This window comes from Procambarus clarkii, chromosome 17 (assembly GCF_040958095.1).
Source record: "Procambarus clarkii isolate CNS0578487 chromosome 17, FALCON_Pclarkii_2.0, whole genome shotgun sequence".
Taxonomy (NCBI): Eukaryota; Metazoa; Arthropoda; class Malacostraca; order Decapoda; family Cambaridae; genus Procambarus; species Procambarus clarkii.
Genome location: NC_091166.1, coordinates 2,710,070 through 2,731,293, shown reverse-complemented (window position 1 = coordinate 2,731,293; position 21,224 = coordinate 2,710,070). Strand labels below are relative to the sequence as shown.

The 21,224-nt window shown below is 44.2% G+C and overlaps 1 protein-coding gene across 1 annotated transcript in view; it reads left to right on the top strand.

Moving 5' to 3' along the window:
• LOC123768361 (uncharacterized) overlaps window positions 1-21,224 on the top strand; it is an 84,982-nt gene that overhangs the window by 26,764 nt on the left and 36,994 nt on the right. Inside the window, exons 3-4 of the mRNA XM_069325782.1 lie at window positions 16,232-16,933; window positions 17,820-17,966. Of these exons, the coding sequence (XP_069181883.1) occupies window positions 16,232-16,933; window positions 17,820-17,966 (849 nt within the window). The remainder of the gene's footprint in view (window positions 1-16,231; window positions 16,934-17,819; window positions 17,967-21,224) is intronic.

Here is a 21,224-nt window from a genome sequence, read left to right as displayed (position 1 = left end):
ACACTACACACTATTGAATAATATTACAACAAAAAACTATGAAAAATCAATCAGAGACATTGAAATAATTAGGTAATTATCTCTTTGTGGCAACTCCGGCCTGACAGCTGGCGAGCAACAGACCGCCTGGGACGCACGCTGAGTCAGCGCCTGTTTTTTTGCCACACTTCCCCGCCCTATAGCGGGCAATATATGCCACTTACGATTTTTTTTATTATTTTTCCCATGATCAGAAAACACAAATTAACAGGTTTAAAAGAAAAAATAATTTTTTTTTGTATGCGCCTGTGAGTGACAAATGCTAAATAGCCTGGAGCCACACAAGGGGTTAAACATAATACAGGGTACATAACACAATCAAATTTGCCCATAGTAGGTAAGCACCATGTAAAGAATTTGGGAATAATGATGTTTAACGACCTAATGTTTAGGGAGCATAACCAAGTCAGCCAGAAAAATGATGGATTACGAGAACTTTCAAATCCAGGGATCCCATCACAATGGTTGTGCTCTTCAAATCACTTGTGTTGTCATGTCATGAGTACTGCTCAGTACTCACTTTACCCTTCAGAGCGGGAGAGATTGCAGAAATAGAGGGAGTACAGAGAACATATACGGCATACATAGACCCGATAAAGCACCTAAATTATTGGGATCGTCTCAAAGCCCTCCAAATGTACTCACTAGAAAGACGACGAGAGAGATATCAAATAATATACATATGGAAAATACTAGAGGGCCAGATTCCAAATCTACACTGTAAAATAACAACATACTGGAGTGAATGATATGAAAGAAAATGCACAATAAAACCAGTGAAGAGCAGGGGTGCCATAGGCACAGAGAACACTGTATAAACATCAGTGGTCCGCGGTTGTTCAACATTCTCCTGGCAAGTATAAGAAATATTGCTGGGACAACCATGGACATCTTCAAGAGAAAACTAGATAGGTTTCACCAAGGAGTGCTGGACCAACCGGGCTGTGGTGGGTATGTGGGCCGCTCCAAGCAACAGCCTGGTGGACCAAACTCTCACAAGTCAGACTTTGAGGAGTAGAGAGTACTCCTCAAGTACTTCCAGTAGAGTAGAAGTAGGAGTAGAACAACTCCCAGAACCCCATCAAGCAGGTAAACCGCCTCTAGATACAATGAAGATAAGCCTTAGGCTACACAATGAAACTTGTAAAAGCAACTGTATTGCTGCTGCCTCTAATATCAACTGGGAGTTTGAAATAGGTGACATAATGAATATCAACCTTGCAGTGCAAACATTTCTTCACAAAACTTTTAGCCTTGCCTTAAGGCTACCTTGAGGTGTTTTCTGGGCTTAGCATCCCCGCTGCCCGGTCGTCGACCAGGCCTCCTCGTTGCTGGATTGGTCAACCAGGCTGTTGAATGCGGCTACTCGCAGCCTGACGTATAAATCACAGCCTGGTTAATCAGGTATCATTTGGAGGTGCTTATTGAGTTCTCTCTTGAACATTGTGAGGGGTCGGCCAGTTATGCCTCTTATATTTAGTGGAAGCGTGTTGAACAGTATCGGGCCTCTGATGTTGACAGAGTTCTCTCAGAGTACCTATTGCACCTCTGCTCTTCAACGGGGGTATTCTGCACATGCTGCCATACCTTCCGGTCTCAAATGATATTATTTCTGTGTGCAGATTTGGGACCAGCCCCTCTACTATTTTCCACGAGTAAATTACAGTAGTTGCATGTCTCTGCACCTTTTCCAGTTTGTTGATGTGCTGCTTAAGATATGGGCACCATACAACCACTGCATATTCCAGTTTTGGTCTGACAATAGTTGTGAATAATTTCTTTAGTATTTTGCCATCCATGTATTTAAAAGCAATTCTGAAGTTAGAAAGTGTAGCATTGGCTCTTCACACAATGTTCTTTATGTGGTCCTCAGGTGATAGCTTTTTATCTAGAACCACTTCTAGATCTCTTTCTTTATCAGAATTCTTTAAGGGGGCATATCGGTGTAAAATTAAAAGTGGTTCAATTTGCTTATAAATTTTTTTATGAAATGGTTATAGAAAGGGCTGCAGCTGGTCCAAGTTTCATCATCACACCCTAAACAGAAAAGGAGAAAAAAAATAAACAACGAATTATGCAACGAATTTTCAAATAGTTTCAGGGAACACATGTGTCAACTAAAATAATTTCTATAACACTCAGATATTAAATTAAGCACATAATAAAGGATTCTAGTGATCAGTTTTATAAAAAAATTGTTTAGTGCAATAATACAATTTTTCAAAGTTACCCTACTAAAAAAATATGCAATATATGATATTTATAAATTTTTAAAAATCAACAAATAGACTTTGGACTAAAATGTCTACTAGAGTCTGTAGAAGCACAAACGCTACATATAAGGTGTAATTTGCATGTAGATTGATTAATAAATGAAAGCTCTGAAGTAATTTGAAGGTGTAAATTACTTTCCAGAGTAAAATAAAGATCCAAGTTCGGCCACCTGTAGCTGAGCTTGACTTCGACAGATTTCGTTCATAATTGGCACCCTTGCAGATAGGCATCCATTGAGCAAGGTGTGCAAGTTTCATGCAAATCCCTTGATAACAAACGAGAAAAAAAATTGTAAAAAAAAAAATAAAAAAAAATAAAATGAAAAAAAAAAAAAATTAAATATAAATATATTGAACATACATATTACAATTATTACAAGAGTTTGTGCTTCTACAGCACATAGTAGACATTTTAGTTGACACATGTGTTCCCTGAGATTATTTGAGAATGTTGAACATTCGTTGCATAATACGTTGTGTATTTTTTTTCTCCTTTTCTGTTTAGGGTGTGATGGTGAAACTTGGACCAGTTGCAGCCCTTTCTATAACCATTTCATAAAAAAAATTTTAAGCAAATTGAACAATTTTAATTTATAACGATATTTTTCGATATGCCCCCTTAAAGATTTCTCACATTTCATAGAGGTGTCTGAATATAAAGTGAAAAAAATGCCAAAGGAGCTAAGTAAGAACAAAGCATTTGGTCCAGATGGAGTTTCACCATGGGTTTTGAGAGAATGTGCACTTGAGCTCAACATTCCACTTAACAGATTTTTTCAGGCATCCCCGTGAACAGGAGTCCTAGCAGATGTGTGGAAAAAGGCTAACACAGAACAAATGTTTGCACTACAAGGTTGATATTCACTGTACTACCTATTTCAGATTCCCTGTTGATATTAGAGGCAGCAGTAATCTACAACAGTGGCAGCAGGGAAGATCCCATCAAATATAGACCTGTATCATTGACAAGTGTTATAGTCAAAATATTGGAAAAAACCAGCGTTGAATGTAATGAAACGCCATTTTCTGGGTGAGACCCGGAGGCTCCCCGGAGCTTTACCAGGCTGATATGCTAATGTCAGACTTTGGCATCAGTCATGTGTATGGAGTTCTAGGGCCTACCGGGGACCACGGCCAGAACCTGGCCCCCTCAGAGAGGCAAGGGGAGCAATGGCCTATAGAATGGCTTATGCATAGTTAACGATGCATAAGCAACAGGACTCCATTAAGGAACATATAATCTCTTCCCACAACCAGACCATCACCAGAGAAGTCTTATCAAAAAACACGGAAATCATCGATAGATACAGCGATAGCAGGCGGCCTGATATCTGCGAGGCACTACACATTAAGAAGTCGATACCAGCAATCAACAGCCAATTAATGCACAACTATATTCTACCCACTTCAAGACTCCGCACCAATATAGAAGCATCAAGAAATATGGGCCAATAGGCCCATTGCAGTTACTTACATTCTTCCTTTTAACTTACAAAATATTATACCCATTGTTTCGTGTTCTGTCTTGTGTTGAAAATTTGTTTTCAACTCATCCAAAACTGTTGTAACATATCACCTCACCCAAATGCAGGTATAAAATCAAAGCTGTTTAACCCTTACACTGCTCAGGGGTCCTGGGGACATTCACACCCCTGTGCGCAAGAAAAAAAGAATTCAAAATTTTTTTTTCGTCTTCTAGACATGTTAATTTGTGTCCCCTGAGCACGGGAAAAATATAAAAAAAATCGTAGGTGACATATTTTGGGCGCAATTGACCGAGGAAGTCTGGCAAAAAGTGGGCGTTGACAGTGCGGTCGTCAGACCCGGTCAGCGTCACCCGCGTTGACAGGTGGGAGTTGCCACAAAGATATTATTACCTAATTGTTTCAATGTCTTCGATTTATTTTTTCTTAGTTTTTTTGCAGTAATATTATTCAATAGTGTGTATTGTAATATATTTATATAATAAAAGTGATGAATAATCGCTATACTCAAAAGTATGATGTGCATATTAGTGATTCAATTATGTTTATAAAACGATAAACAAATAGTTTTGCTGCTATTACACTCTATACACAGGTTATATATAAGTATCTGCATGTTTTGGTCACCATAACGAATCACTAAGTTGGTATTGAGAGTCGAAAAGCAACGAGGAGTTACCGCCACACACCAGCCAGCCACTCGCTGCCACTCCCTCAACACAATCACTAAATTTTCTTCCCCCCAACAATACCATTTGTGGTGTTATTACACTATATACAGACGTTATATATAAGTATGTATATATTTTGTTCACAACTGTAAAGCTAAGCTGATATAGTTAGTTCAGGCACTAAGAGTCGTCGCTATACACAGATGGCGGCTGGCGGCTCCCTCACTCATTCAAGGTCACACGCACTAAACTTTCTCCCCCAACAATACCTTTTGCAGTGTTATTACCCTATATACACATATTATATATAAGTATCTACATGTTTTATGCACCGTAACTGTACACCTAAGCTTGTAGTGCGCCCAAAGAGCATAGTGGCCACCCTCTAGACAGCTAGACAAATCGTGCAGACGACGTCACCTCCGTCACCCATATGCACCCATATGGCTCCTCCCAGCATAATCATTTTGCTGTTATTACACTAATACACACATTATATATAAGTATCTACATTTGTGTTCACCATAGAGAACCACTGACCTGGTATGGTGAATGCAAACAATAACAGGTGGCCACACAGTCAGTAAACGATGCTGTCTCCCTCCGTCTCTCAGTATCACTCCTCCCACAGCGCTAATTATTACAACAATCCTGCTATTATCACAACCCTGGTTATTTATATCACAGTCATAGGTCATCTGTAATATTGTCATCGCTAAATAATAACATTTATATATTTTGACATTTTTCGGCGATGCTGTGGTCACAAGCTGAACAGCAATGCTGTTCGCTCATGCTGCATGCGCCAGCCTTGGTTGCTCCAACTGTACTGTGCCTCTTACACCTGAGAATATTGCCCACGATTTAAAAAAAAATGGCGTCTGTTTACAAGAGCCCTGAGGAAGTTACTGTGAACCCCGTGTAGCCGCGGGCCATTTGAATCGGGCCTGGCACCCTATGGCGTATATATATACGCCATGCGCACCGTGGGACATGTTACTCAGGGCGTATATATACACCATGAGCAGTTTAAGGGTTAAACTCTGTTTAGTGTTTGCAAGTTATAGTTGTGTGTGTGTAAACTAAAGTCTTTGAAAATGTAATAATTTATTACGAAACGCGTTCACATGTCAAGCCGCCTGCTATCGCTGTATCTATCGATGATTTCTGTGTTGTTAGATAGATAGTTGTTTGATAATCATCGATAGATACAGCGATAGCAGGCTATCGCTGTATCTATCGATGATTTCTGTGTTGTTAGATAGATAGTTGTTTGATAATCATCGATAGATACAGCGATAGCAGGCGGCTTGATGTCTGCGAAGCACTACACATCAAGAAGTCAACACCAGCAATCAACAGCCAATTAATGCACAACTATATTCTACCCACTTCAAGACTCCGCTCCAATATAGAAGCATCAAGAAATATGGACCAATAGGCTTTCTACAATTACTTCCATTCAATACCCATTGTTTCGTGTTCTGTCTTGTGTTGGAATTTAATACCCATTGTTGAAAGTTCGTTTTTTCACCTCATCCACCTCACCCAAATGTAGATATAAACCTCGAAGATGTGTAAGCTCTATTCAGTTTCAGTTGTGTGTTTGTAAACTAAAGTCTTTGAAAATGTAATAAGTTTTACGAAACGCGCTCAAGTGTCGCGTCAGACTAGAAATAAAAATGAATTTTGGAGAATTGATCTTTGAATTACCATCAACAGTGAAAAAGAAATGTAAGAAAGATAGAGAAAATTTGTATTAATCTTACTTTTTCGGTCATATTTAATAATATATGTCTACAGGAAAGAATGCTACCAATATATATATATATATATATATATATATATATATATATATATATATATATATATATATATATATATATATATATATATATATATATATATGTCGTACCTAGTAGCCAGAACGCACTTCTCAGCCTACTATGCAAGGCCAGATTTGCCTAATAAGCCTAGTTTTCATGAATTAATGCTTTTTCGACTACCTAACATACCTAACCTAACCTAACGTTTTCGGCTACCTAACCTAACCTAACCTATAAAGATTGGTTAGGTTAGGTTAGGTAGGGTTGGTTAGGTTCGGTCATATATCTACGTTAATTTTAACTCCAATAAAGAAAAACTGACCTCATACATAATGAAATGGGTAGCTTTATCATTTCATAAGAAAAAAAATAGAGAAAATATATTAATTCAGTAAAACTTGGCTTATTAGGCAAATCGGGCCGTGCATAGTAGGCTGAGAAGTGAGTTCTGGCTACTAGGTACGACATATATATATATATATATATATATATACAGAGCACCACTTGGTTTCCGAACTTTAGTTATCCGAAACTTCCAGTTTCCCGATTGGGGTTGGGGAGTCATGCTACCCGAACAAAGTTCGGGTAGGAAGGGGTCCGCCAAGCGTCACGCCGGCTTGTGGTGGTGGGTGGGCGATGGTCCAGTTTGCCCACTGTGACTTCACAGATTCACGGCCTATTATTCCTATTATTTTGAATTGCCATAAGGCTGGAATGTTCATTCTGTGCTTTTGTTTTACATATCTGCACAATCAAGAAACATCTGTGCACCATGTTGGCTCCAAATGCACGCATTGCGTCAGTGGTGGGTGGATGGACGATGGAGCTTAGGTGGGAGGCAGTATGAATGAGGGGGGGGGGGGGAGAATCAGTGAGAGAGGGGGGGGAGGTAGGGAGAGATGTTAGGAGGTAGGGAGAGATGCTAAGAGGGAGGGGGAGGTAGGGAGAGATGCTAGGAGGTAGGCAGGAAGGGATGGAAGTAGTGAGAATTAGGGAGGGAAAGGCAGGCTGGCAGGCACAGGCAGGCAGGCTGGCAGGCACAGGCAGGCAGGCACAGGCAGGCAGACAGGCAGGCAGGCAGGCAGGCAGGCAGGCAGGCAGGCTAGCTTGCAGGCAGGGAGTGAGTGGTAGTCACGCGGTTGAACCGCGTGACCTTGAGAGATGGGATGTAGGGGGCGGGTGGTTTGTTGATGGTGGGGGTGAGACCGGCTCATTCCCGAAGATAAGCCTAACACACACTACCCGTTAGCATGATGGCAGGGAGGGAGGCAGGCTGGCTGGAAAGGAAGCAGGCTGGGAAGGAGGCAGGCAGGCAGGCTGGGAAGGAGGCAGGCAGGCAGGCTGGGAAGGAGGCAGACTGGCAGGCAGGGAAGGAGGCAGGCTGGGAAGGAAGCAGGCTGGCAGGCTGGGAAGGAGGCAGGCTGGGAAGGAGGCAGGCTGGCAGGCTGGGAAGGAGGCAGGCTGGCAGGCTGGGAAGGAGGCAGGCTGGGAAGGAGGCAGGCTGGCAGGCAGGGAAGGAGGCAGGCTGGCAGGCTGGGAAGGAGGCAGGCTGGGAAGGAAGCAGGCTGGCAGGCTGGGAAGGAGGCAGGCTGGGAAGGAGGCAGGCAGGCAGGCTGGGAAGGAAGCAGGCTGGCAGGCTGGGAAGGAGGCAGGCTGGGAAGGAGGCAGGCTGGGAAGGAAGCAGGCTGGGAAGGAGGCAGGCTGGGAAGGAAGCAGGCTGGCAGGCTGGGAAGGAGGCAGGCAGGCAGGCTGGGAAGGAGGCAGGCTGGGAAGGAGGCAGGCTGGGAAGGAAGCAGGCTGGCAGGCTGGGAAGGAGGCAGGCTGGGAAGGAGGCAGGCAGGCAGGCAGGCAGGAAGCGATATATGGGTGTTGAAGTGAACCGTGAACCACGTGACCTTTGAGAGTGTGTGTGTGTGTGTGTGTGTATGGGTTTGGGGTGGGGGGTGGGGGTGGTGTGTCGGTGGTGGGGGGAGAGGGGGAGGTGTGTCGGTGGTGGGGGAGGGACCGGCTGACTCCGTAAGCCTAACCACACTCCACAGACCTGTGACCCAGATTTGTTTCTTAAATGTACAGTACATCATCGTATATTTTAGCCAGGATGTTCCTGCAGGCTGGCAGGAAACATCCAGAGGAGGTTTGCCAGACGTCTTAATAATCAGTTAGGAACAATTAAGGACTTTTATAAAGCGGATCAGGACTTCACTTATTGATGAGTACAAACAAAACACGGTCGCATTTACGCCATGAACCTGACGATTTTTTTCCCTAGATTTTTTTTCATAAATTTTTCGGAAAAATTTCTTTTTACATTTCTAGTTTATTTTTTCCCCTCTATTTCTCGTATACGAACTTACATGTTAACCGACGGGTCTCGTCCCCAAGGGGTTCGGAAACCAAGTGGTGCTCTGTATATATATATATATATATATATATATATATATATATTTATATATAATTAGTATATTTTGGTAGCATTCTTTCCTGTAGACATATATTATTAAATATGACCGAAAAAATAAGATTAATAATTCTAACACAAATTTTCTCAATATTTCTTGTTTCTTTTCACTGTCGATGGTAATTGAAAAATCAGTTCTCCAAAATTCATTTTTATTTCTAGTCTGACGCCACACTTGAACGCGTTTCGTAATAACTTATTACATTTTCAAAGACTTTAGTTTACACACACACAACTGTAACCTGCAAACACTAAACAGATTTCTTACTATGCTATAATTCAAATGGCTTTTAATTTTATATACCTGCATTTGGGTGAGGTGATGTTACAACAGTTTTGGATGAGGTGAAAACAAACTTTCAACACAAGATAGAACACGAAATATTGGGTAAAGTTAAAGGGGAAGAATGGAAGTAAATGCAAACGGCCTATTGGCCCATATTTCTTGATGCTTCTATATTGGTGCGGAGTCTTGAAGTGGGTAGAATATAGTTGTGCATTAATTGGCTGTTGATTGCTGGTGTTGACTTCTTAATGTGTAGTGCCTCGCAGATATCAAGCTGCCTGCTATCGGTGTATCTATCGATGATTTCCGTGTTTTTTGTTAAGACTTCTCTGGTGATGGTATGGTTGTGGGAAGAGATTATATGTTCCTTAATGGAGCCCTCCCAGCAAACAATTTTAGGTTGCCACAACATATCTGGAAAGTATTTGAAAGTATTGGAAACGTTTGTTTTATCGTATCAGATACGATATTGTGTGTGGACTTAAATAGGTTTCCAAAACTTATAACCAAGACATATGTATCTAACACTAATTTGAGATGTTGTGGCAACTTTACACTCCTAACATGAGTCATTCATAATCCATTCATATACCAATATGAATCTCTTATGAAAGGTTTGAGCCAATAATCTGAACCCTTTTTACATCTTTGTGTTTAAAGTTAAATTTCTTGAAATTAAATTATATTTTATATTATATTATTTTTATTATATTTTATATTATATTATTATTTTCAATTTAAATATTAAAACCAATTTAAGGGTAAAAAAAATCTAATAATTTATATTTCTTTTATTATTTACTAACAATTATAATTATTTACTAACGGAGAGAGGGGAGGCTGTACGGCAGAGAGTGGCGGCTGTGGCGGACAGTGGCGGCGGTGGCGGATAGTGGCGGCGGGCGGACAGTGGCGGCGGGCGGACAGTGGCGGCGGCGGGCGGACAGTGGCGGCGGGCGGACAGTAGCGGCGGTGGCGGACAGTGGCGGCGGTGGCGGACAGTGGCGGCGGTGGCGGACAGTGGCGGTGGGCGGACAGTGGCGGCGGGCGGACAGTGGCGTCGGGCGGACAGTGGCGGCGGTGGCGGATAGTGGCGGCGGTGGCGGATAGTGGCGGCGGGCGGACAGTGGCGGCGGGTGGCGGCTGGTGGTGGGTGGCGGCTGGCGGCTGGTGGTGGGTGGTGGCGGGTGGCGGCTGGTGGTGGGTGGTGGCGGCGGGTGGTGAGTGGCGGTGGTGGGTGGCGGTGGCTGGTGGCGGGTGGCGGCTGGTGGTGGGTGGTGGCGGGTGGCGGCGGGTGGCGGCTGGTGGTGGGTGGTGGCAGGTGGCGGCTGGTGGTGGGTGGCGGCGGGTGGCGGGTGGCGGCGGGTGGCGGCTGGTGGTGGGTGGCGGCTGGCGGCTGGTGGTGGGTGGTGGCGGGTGGCGGCTGGTGGTGGGTGGTGGCGGCGGGTGGTGAGTGGCGGTGGTGGGTGGCGGTGGCTGGTGGCGGGTGGCGGCTGGTGGTGGGTGGTGGCGGGTGGCGGCGGGTGGCGGCTGGTGGTGGGTGGTGGCAGGTGGCGGCTGGTGGTGGGTGGCGGCGGGTGGCGGCTGGTGGTGGGTGGCGGGTGGCGGCGGGTGGCGGCGGGTGGCGGCTGGTGGTGGGTGGTGGCGGGTGGCGGCTGGTGGTGGGCGGCGGCGGGTGGCGGCTGGTGGCGGCCAGCTGGGACACACCCTTCTCCACTGTAGGTCTGAGTACAACTAACCATATGTCTCTCTCACCCACCAGAACAGTGTTGCCAGCTTGCGCTCTCAAAATGTTTCCTTCAAAGATTGTATATTATCTCTGAACAACAAGTTTGATTATCAAGGAAATAATGCATATATTATTGTCACATTAATACTGTGCAATATCTTATTACATTCCTGCTAAATAATTATAATTTGAAACAGGACAAAAAATCCCACATATATATAAAAACCAACATTAGAGATCACGAGGCCTAGGCCTCGCCTGTGACCACACATCCTGCCTCCCTGGCCTGCTACACTCACACACCTCACACTCTTAACTCTCTCATAATCACTCTCACTCTCTTACTCTGTCACTCTTACTCTGTCACTCTTACTCTGTCACTCTTACTCTCTGTCACTCTTACTCTCTGTCACTCTTACTGTCACTCTTACACTCTGTCACTCCTACTCTCTGTCACTCTTACTCTGTCACTCTTACTCTCTGTCACTCTTACTCTCTGTCACTCTTACTCTCTGTCACTCTTACTCTCTGTCACTCTTACTCTGTCACTCTTACTCTCTGTCACTCTTACTCTCTGTCACTCTTACTCTGTCACTCTTACTCTCTGTCACTCTTACTCTCTGTCACTCTTACTCTGTCACTCTTACTCTGTCACTCTTACTCTCTGTCACTCTTACTCTCTGTCACTCTTACTCTCTGTCACTCTTACTCTCTGTCATTCTTACTCTCTGTCACTCTTACTCTCTGTCACTCTTACTCTCTGTCACTCTTACTCTGTCACTCTTACTCTCTGTCACTCTTACTCTCTGTCACTCTTACTCTGTCACTCTTACTCTCTGTCACTCTTACTCTGTCACTCTTACTCTCTGTCACTCTTACTCTCTGTCACTCTTACTCTCTGTCACTCTTACTCTCTGTCACTCTTACTCTGTCATTCTTACTCACTCTCAGTCACCCTTACCCATTCATACTCACTCTCTCACTCTTACTCTCATACTCTTACTCTCAATTACTCTTACTCTCAATCACTCTTACTCCCAATCACTCCTACTCCCAATCACTCCTACTCTCAATCACTCCTACTCTCATTCGTACTCTTACTCTTACTCCCAATCACTCTTACTCTCAATCACTCTTATTCTCATTCTTACTATCACTCTTACTCTTACTCCCAATCACTCTTACTCCCAATCACTCTTACTCTCAATCACTCTTACTCTCAATCACTCTTACTCTCAATCACTCTTACTCTCATTCTTACTCTTACTCACTCTTACTCTCAATCACTCTTATTCTCATTCTTACTCCTACTCTCACTCTAACTCCTACTCCCAATCACTCTTACTCCCAATCACTCTTACTCTCAATCACTCTTACTCCCAATCACTCTTACTCTCAATCACTCTTACTCTCAATCACTCTTACTCTCAATCACTCTTACTCTCAATCACTCTTACTCTCACTAACTCTCAATCACTCTTACTCTCATACTCACCCTTACTCTCAATCACTTTACTCTCACTCTTACTCATTCTGTCACTCTTACTCACTCTGTCACTCTTACTCACTCTCAGTCACTCTTACTTATACTCACTCTTACTCACACTTACACACTCTCTGGCACTCTCACTCACCTTCAGTCACTCTTACTCACTCTTACCCACTCTCGCTCACTCTTACTCACTCTAGTTAATAAGAACACGCCAATATAAGACAACAAAACGTTTTCAGATTCTTTCTCACCACTTTCCAGCAACTTTTATAATTTATATAAATTATCTTAGGGAATAATACATAAATTATATATTTAAACATGATATTAGTGTTTAGTGGAATGCATAAGGAGTCAAATTGTGTTAAAAAGAGCGATTTTTAGAAAATTTGGAAAACTACTTTTTTCTGTTCATATTATAACTAAATGGATTTTAAAGGTTTCACTCAGCCAATATATATCATTCACAATTTATTAATGAATTTTACAAAAAAACACCATAAATTTTATATTTAAACATGTAAAAACTATTTGTTTTACATTTGGAAGAAAATAATTGTAGAAAAACAATTTATAATTAAACCTTTGTGTTTGGATTTTTTGAGTAAAAGTTTCTCAAAGGCTCTCCTGCACCATTCTCAATGCAAATCATTCCCACACCTATGGGAAGAGATAGGCGAACGTTGTGTAGATGATTTGTGTTTGCTGGGCTGTTGCTTATGCATCGTTAATCGCCTGGAAAGAGATGATGTTGTCTTGCCTATATACTGAGTTCTTTGAGGCTTACAGTCCCTAAGTGGGCATTTGAAGGCAGAGACGACATTTTTCTCTTTCAAAGCGTTCTGCTTTGTGTCTGGAGAGTTTCTCATGAGTAGGTTGGCAGTTTTCTTGGTTTTATAGTAAATCGTCAATTGTATCTTCTGATTTTTGTCTGTAGGGGTAACGATTCTATTAACAATATCTTTCAGGACCCTTTCCTGCGTTTTATGAGCTGTGGAAAAGAAGTTCCTGTAAAATAGTCTAATAGGGGGTACAGGTGTTGTGTTAGTTGTCTCTTCAGAGGTTGCATGGCATTTCACCTTCCTTCTTATGATGTCTTCAATGAAACCATTGGAGAAGCCGTTGTTGACTAGGACCTGCCTTACCCTACAAAGTTCTTCATCGACTTGCTTCCATCCTGAGCTGTGGCTGAGAGCACGGTCGACATAAGCGTTAACAACACTCCTCTTGCACCTGTCTGGGCAGTCACTATTGGCATTGAGGCACATTCCTATGTTTCTCTAGTGTAGACTGCAGTGTGGAAACCTCCACTCCTTTCCATGACTGTTACATCTAGAAAGGGCAGCTTTCCATCCTTCTCCATCTCGTAGGTGAAATGCAACACAGAATTCCGCTCAAATGCCTCCTTCAGCTCCTGCAGATGTCTGACCTCAGGTACCTGAGTAAAAATGTCGTCAACATACCTGCAGTATATGGCCGGTTTCAAGTTCATGTCGACGAAGACCTTTTGTTCGATGGTACCCATGTAGAAGTTCGCAAACAGAACACCTAGGGGAGAACCCATGGCGACCCCATCTACTTGCTTATACATGTGCCCATCCAGGCTTAAGAAGGATGCCTCTTTAGTACAAGCTTGGAGTAGTTTCCTTAGAATGTTTTCTGGTATGTCAAGAGGAGTACAGGCAAGATCACGATACACTCTGCCCGCTATATATATATATATATATATATATATATATATATATATATATATATATATATATATATATATATATATATAAAATATACAGTGACACCTCGACATACGATTGCCCCTACTTGCGATAATTTCGAGTTACGATGTGAATTTCATCGAAAAATGCGACTCGACATCCAATGGTGTTGTTGACTTACGATATTTGTTGGTACACGTTCGGGTCGACAGAGCGAGTGGTTCCCAGTCACGCGGCCGACCTGCCTCAGTTTACTACAGCTGCTCGCTTAGTGACGATTGTGCCTTTAAGAAATTCCGCTTTTGTGGTGATTTTTTGCATTTTGAACATTAAAGTAATTATTATATACCTTGCCATGAGTCCCAGGAAAGTCAGTGGTAAGGCTCAACATATGAAAACCCATGTAAGGATGAGCATATAGCAGATACAAGAGTACAGAATGTCTCTTCCTCAACAATTAAGAAAATGTGTGCAGCATGGGAAGAATTGCAAACCTTTGCTGAAACGACTCGCCCAAATCAAGCTGCAGTAGGTCGTTGCCTTAACCTATTCAATGACACTGATGCATCATTACAGACAAATGTTAAAATTAAGGGAACAACAAATGCCTCTTGACAAATTTGTAGTGAGACAAACAAGCACTGAATCATAACCAGGTTCTAGTGGTATTCAGGCAAAACGTAGGAGAGAGAATACCCCAGAGAAAACATCACTGCCTGATGTGATAATGGAAGGGGACTCCCCTTCCAAACAGGTACAACTCTCCTCCTCCCCCCCCCCTCATCACCATCTTCCATACGCCATCAAGAGCCCTCCATAAAGGTAAGAGACACTTTGGTACTGTATTGTAGTTAGAAAAAAAATTGTATTCAGTATAAAATGTATGTATATTCAGTATGTATTTGTATGTTAATATTTTGGAGGGTGGGGAACGGATTAATTCAATTACCTTTATTTCTTATGGGAAAAATCGCTTCGACTTACGATCCGTCTCTGGGAACGGATTAGCATCGGAAGTCGAGGCCCCATTGTGTGTATATATATATATATATATATATATATATATATATATATATATATATATATATATATATATATATATATATATATATATATATATATATAATATATAAATATATGCGAACAAGCCTGAATGGTCCCCAGGACAATATGCAACTGAAAACTCACACCCCAGAAGTGACTCGAACCCATACTCCCAGGAGCAACGTAACTGGTATGTACAAGACGCCTTAATCCACTTGACCATCACGATCGGACATAATGAGGTGATAGCCGAGGCTATTTGAACCACCCCACCGCCGGCACTCGGATAGTAATCTTGGGCAAGGAATATATAAATATATATAATATATATATATATATATATATATATATATATATATATATATACATATATATATATATATATATATATATATATATATATATATGTATATATATATATATATATATATATATATATATATATATATATATATATGCAATTGACGATCACAAAACACTGATCATTTTATGCGGAAAATCCACAGAGAAATAAATAATATATATAATATAATATAATATATATAATAATATATATATATATAATAATACAGAGAAATAAATAATATAGTACAGTATATATATATATACTGTACTTAGTTTATAAATTAAATAGATAAGATTTGGTGGTCTTATCACCACCAAATCAACTAAGCCCAAATTTGTATGAGACCAATAGTCAATTTATCCATCATGGTTATGTTTGGGGAAGAGTATCACACAATCTCAACAATCCTGTAATGTAATTGTGTGTTCCCCTAGTAAGTGTAAAATAACCCAGAGTAGTTCAATAAAACCCATGTGTTAAGATGTAACCCACAGTGTATTTATTGTCCAACTTAGACTAAGAATACTTGATCCTTCCCCCATTATCACATACGATACATACATTTCCTTCCATTATTCATAATAAAGTAAGGATGGGTTTTGTTAGTCTGCACTCTCAGGTATGGCTTACAAACAGCCCTGCTGCTCCAATATGTTACCTAAATATATTATCCCATACTCCGAGATATATTTATAAAAAATATTGGCCTTGCTGTGAATGTGTTAATCTGTCAGTAATATTAACCCTGCTTTGAAATAGCTAATGCAAAGAATGTATAAAAATATTATGTAATTTGTATTAGTAAATAAAGTACTGTAATATTAGTTTTAAATGTAAATACATCTAGCAAACTAAATATTCTTTTCCACAGGATAACAAGCCAGAGGAATGTTCAGTGTGTTTTAACGATTATGATGACAATCAGCTACGACCTCGCACACTGCCATGTGGCCACACATTCTGCTCCCAGTGTATTGACTATGCTATCAAGAATGGTCAGCTGACCTGCCCCAGCTGCTGTGCCGAGCACACTGCCACAGCTGCTACTCAGTTCCCAATTTGCTATGCTGTGGAGGCTTTTGTTAGGAAACTCAAAAATATCCAGCTAACAACTGAGGAAGTAGTGCCAGCAAAACCTTATGAAGGTCCCGCCAGAGGCATCAGTAAGACATTACGTTCCCTGGTGCAGGAGCAGAAGAGCATCATCAGCAGCCTCATTACTAGCTGTGAAGAGGTACTGTCCCAGCTGGGGGAGTACCGGGGGCAGCTGGGGGACTGGAAGACTCACCACCTCCAGCTCCAGGACAGACTCTATGCTCTGGTAGAGCAGAACAAGTCAGCAATGAAGCTCTTGGAACTGGAGGATACCAGTGTGGTGGATATGACAACACAAGGAGAGGAAGGGAAGACTCAGCTGCAGGCCATGTTGGGGAGCCTCGACACAGTCAACACCCCACAGGAGGTTGGCACAACCATAGACACAGCTGATGAGTGCAAGATGAAGGTAGAAGATTGGCTCCGGAAGTGCCAGGAACTCTTCCCAGATGTCAACACTGTCCACACCTCGGTGAAGGTACACTACCGAAGGTCACATTGTTCTCACCCAACTGAGTGTAGTATGGCCTCTATATAAACACTTTTGACATGGAGACACATCAAGATGAGAGTTGACTTTATAGATAGGAAACATTTTTATTAATAAAGTCAACTGTCATCTTGGTGTTTCTCTACACTGTGGTCAGTGTAGAGAAACACCATTACTTATATTGTGAAATTATTTTACTCAGAGCCTGATGCTTCATTATAGTCCAGTTACTTTACTCAGAGCCAGATGCTTCATTATAGTCCAGTTACTTTACTCAGAGCCTGATGCTTCATTATAGTCCAGTTACTTTACTCAGAGCCTGATGCTTCATTATAGTCCAGTTACTTTACTCAGAGCCTGATGCTTCATTATAGTCCAGTTACTTTACTCAGAGCCAGATGCTTCATTATAGTCCAGTTACTTTACTCAGTGCCAGATGCTTCATTATAGTCCAGTTACTTTACTCAGAGCCAGATGCTTCATTATAGTCCAGTTACTTTACTCAGAGCCTGATGCTTCATTATAGTCCAGTTACTTTACTCAGAGCCAGATGCTTCATTATAGTCCAGTTACTTTACTCAGAGCCTGATGCTTCATTATAGTCCAGTTACTTTACTCAGAGCCTGATGCTTCATTATAGTCCAGTTACTTTACTCAGAGCCTGATGCTTCATTATAGTCCAGTTACTTTACTCAGAGCCTGATGCTTCATTATAGTCCAGGTTCCACCATTAATGTTTGTGTTGGTAATGACAGGTGCAGGAAACCATCAGGGAGGCCCTGGAGATGATGACCACAGAGACAGGTGCCACAGCTAACCCCGTACACCTGGGAGACTCAGCCTCCACCATTAATGTTTGTGTTGGTAATGACAGGTGCAGGAGACCATCAGGGAGGCCCTGGAGATGATGACCACAGAGACAGGTGCCACAGCTGACCCCGTACACCTGGGAGACTCAGCCTCCAGCATCATGGATAAAGTTCTGGAAATCACTTTAGAGATCCCCCAGAAGCAATTAACAGTAAGTTTGTTATTTTCTCTCATAGGTCATACCACAAGTTATTGAGTTGCGTTTTGAGGAGAGGAAGCCTGTTCTTAGGTTTATCGAGGTTCCCCAAGGTCAACTACTGACTTTCCTTAACATACAATCCACAATAGTTGCCTAACTCCTGGATAAATATTTACTGGTTGGTGAACAGAGGCAACAGGAAACATGTTAACCATTTCTGGCCTGCATGGTGATTGAACCCGCGATCCTGGCCCCCTCACAGAGAGCGGGTGACACTCCACCAACCTTTCCAGGAAAGTATACCTGGTTGATGGGGTTCTGGGAGTTGTTCTACTCCCCAAGCCCGGCCCGAAGCCAGGCTTGACTTGAGAGAGTTTGGTCCACTAGGTTGTTGCTTGGAGCGGCCCGCAGGCCCACATATCCACCACAGCCCAGTTGATCTAGCACTCCTTAGGGGAAACAATCTAGTTTCCACTTGAAAATGTGTACGGTTGTTCCGGCAATATTTCTTATGCTCGCTGGGAGGACGTTGAATCCAGTAAGACAGGGAACCAAATCAGACCACTGCTGGGTACGAAGAAACTGAAGCCTTAAAATTGCCAACGGACTCCACAACAATGCCAACACCAACCCCATGCCAGTAGAGGGATGGGGGGGGGGGGCTGGAACTACAGGTCCAGCACCAACCCCCTGCCAGTAGAGGGGGGGGGGGCTGGAACTACAGGTCCAGCATCAACACACTGCCAGTAGAAGAGGGGGGCAGGAGCTATAGGTCCAGCACCAACCCCCTGCCAGTAGACGGGGGGCTGGAGCTACAGGTCCAGCACCAAACCCCTGCCAGTAGAAGGAGGGCTGGAGCTACAGGTCCAGCACCAATCCCCTGCCAGTAGAGGGGGGCCGGAGCAACAGGTACAACACCAACCCCCTGCCAGTAGAAGGGGGGGATGAAACTACTGGTCCAGCACCAACTCCCACTGCCAGTAGAGAGGGGCTGGAGCTATAGGTCCAGCACCCACCCCCCCCTGCCAGTAGAAGGAAGCTGGAGCTACAGGTCCAGCACGAACCCCCTGCCAGTAGAGGGGGGGGGGCAGGAGCTATAGGTAAAGCACCAACCCCCTGCCAGTAGACGGGGCTGGAGCTACAGGTTCAGCACCAACCCCCTGCCAGTAGACGGGGCTGGAGCTACAGGTCCAGCACCAACCCCCTTCCCAGTAGAGGGGGGCTAGAGCTACAGGTCCAGCACTAACCCACTGCCAGGAAAGGGGGGCTGGAGCTACAGGTCCAGCACCAACCCCCTGCCAGTAGAGGGGGGGCTGAAGCTACACATCCAGCACCAACCCCCTGCCAGTAGAGGGGGGCTGGAGCTACAGGTCCAGCACCAACCCACTGCCAGTAAAGGGGGGCTGGAGCTACAGGTCCAGCACCAACCCACTGCCAGTAAAGGGGGGCTGGGGCTACAGGTCCAGCACCAACCCCCTGCCAGTAGAGGGAGGGCTGGAGCTACAGGTACAACTCCAACCCCCTGCCAGTAGAGGGGGGCTGTAGCTACTGGTCCAGCACCAACTCCCCCTGCCAGTAGAGGGGGGGCTGGAGCTACAGGTACAACTCCAACTCCCTGCCAGTAGAGGGGGGCTGGAGCTACTGGTCCAGGACCAACCGCCCCCTGCCAGTAGAGGGGGCTGGAGCTACAGGTCCAGCAGGAATCCCCTGCCAGGAGAGGGGGCTGGAGCTACAGATTCAGGGCCAATCCCCTGCTAGTAGAGGGGGGCTGGATCTACAGGTCCAGCACCAACCTCCTGCCAGTAGAGGGGGGCTGGAGCTACAGGTCCAGCATCAACCCCCTGCCATTAGAGGTAGCCTGGAGCTACAGGTCCAGCACCAACCCCCTGCCAGTAGAGGGGCTGGAGCTACAGATTCAGGGCCAACCCCCTGCCAGTAGAGGGGAGCTAGAGCTACAGGTCCAGCACCAACCTCCTGCCAGTAGAGGGGGGCTGGAGCTACAGGTCAAGTGCCAACCCCCTGCCAGTAGAGGGGGCTGGAGTTACAGGTCCAGCACCAACCCCCTGCCAGTAGAAGGGGGCTGGAGCTATATGTCCAGGACCAACCCCCTGCCAGTAGAGGGGGCTGGAGCTACAGGTCCAGCACCAACCCCCTGCCAGTAGAGGGGGCTGGAGCTACAGGTCCAGCATCAACCCTCTGCCGGTAGAGGGGGGCTGGAGTCTTCATTTCCAGGACCAACCCCCTGCCAGTAGAGGGGGGACTGGCGCTACAGATCCAGGGTCAACCCCCTGCCAGTAGAAGGGAGCTGAAGCTACAGGTCCAGGACCAACCCCCTGCCAGTAGAGGGGGGCTGGAGCTACAGATTCAGGGCCAACCCCCTGCCAGTGGAGGGTAGCTAGAGCTACAGGTCCAGCACTAACCCCCTGCCAGTAGAGGGGGGTAAAGCTATAGGTCCAGCACCAACTCCCTGCCAGTAGAGGAGGCTGGAGCTACAGGTGAAGCACCAAATCCCTGCCAGTAGAGTGGGAAGGAACTGCAGGTTCAGCACCAACCCCCTGCCAGAAGAGTGGGGGGGGGGGGGGCTGGAGCTACAGGTCCATCATCAATCCCCTGCTAGTACAGGGGGGCTGGAGCTACAGGTCCATGACCACCTGTAACGGGGGGTGGGGGAAATAGCTCTATCTTGTCCATTATTCCACCCCCAGTTAACTAACGAGGCCGGGGGAAACAGCTCTCTCTAGTCCGTTATCCCGTCCTCAGTTAGCTAACTATTCTAGAGCACTCCCAGAGTTCCTAAGGCCACCTCTCTCGTTCAACACCTTGTAACCTAGGTATTTGACTACCTAGGTGCTAAGACTACACGGCGCCGTCACTTGATCAGCTACCCGAAACTCTAGAGAGAACTCTAGAATATATTTCACTGCCACAAACGTACAAGAGAAAACGAAAGGAAAGAAATGAATAGTGAAGTAATTAGTGAGGGTTTGGGGTGAGAGAGGAGAGAGGTGGGAGGAGCGAGGAGGGTCATTAGTTGAAAGGGAGAGTTTAGAGAGGGGTGGAGGGAGAGGTGAAGATAGGTAGAAGTAGAAGAGTAGATAGTAGAAGAGTAGATAGTAGAAGGCGAAATGCTGCCACCATCCATTCTAGACCATTACATACAAGACAAGGAATGGAACTTGTCTGTATCACAATATTCACAAAAGATGTTATCAAGAGGTCATTATTAGTATGTCCCATCTCTATCATGTACTCATTCTAAACCATGAAACC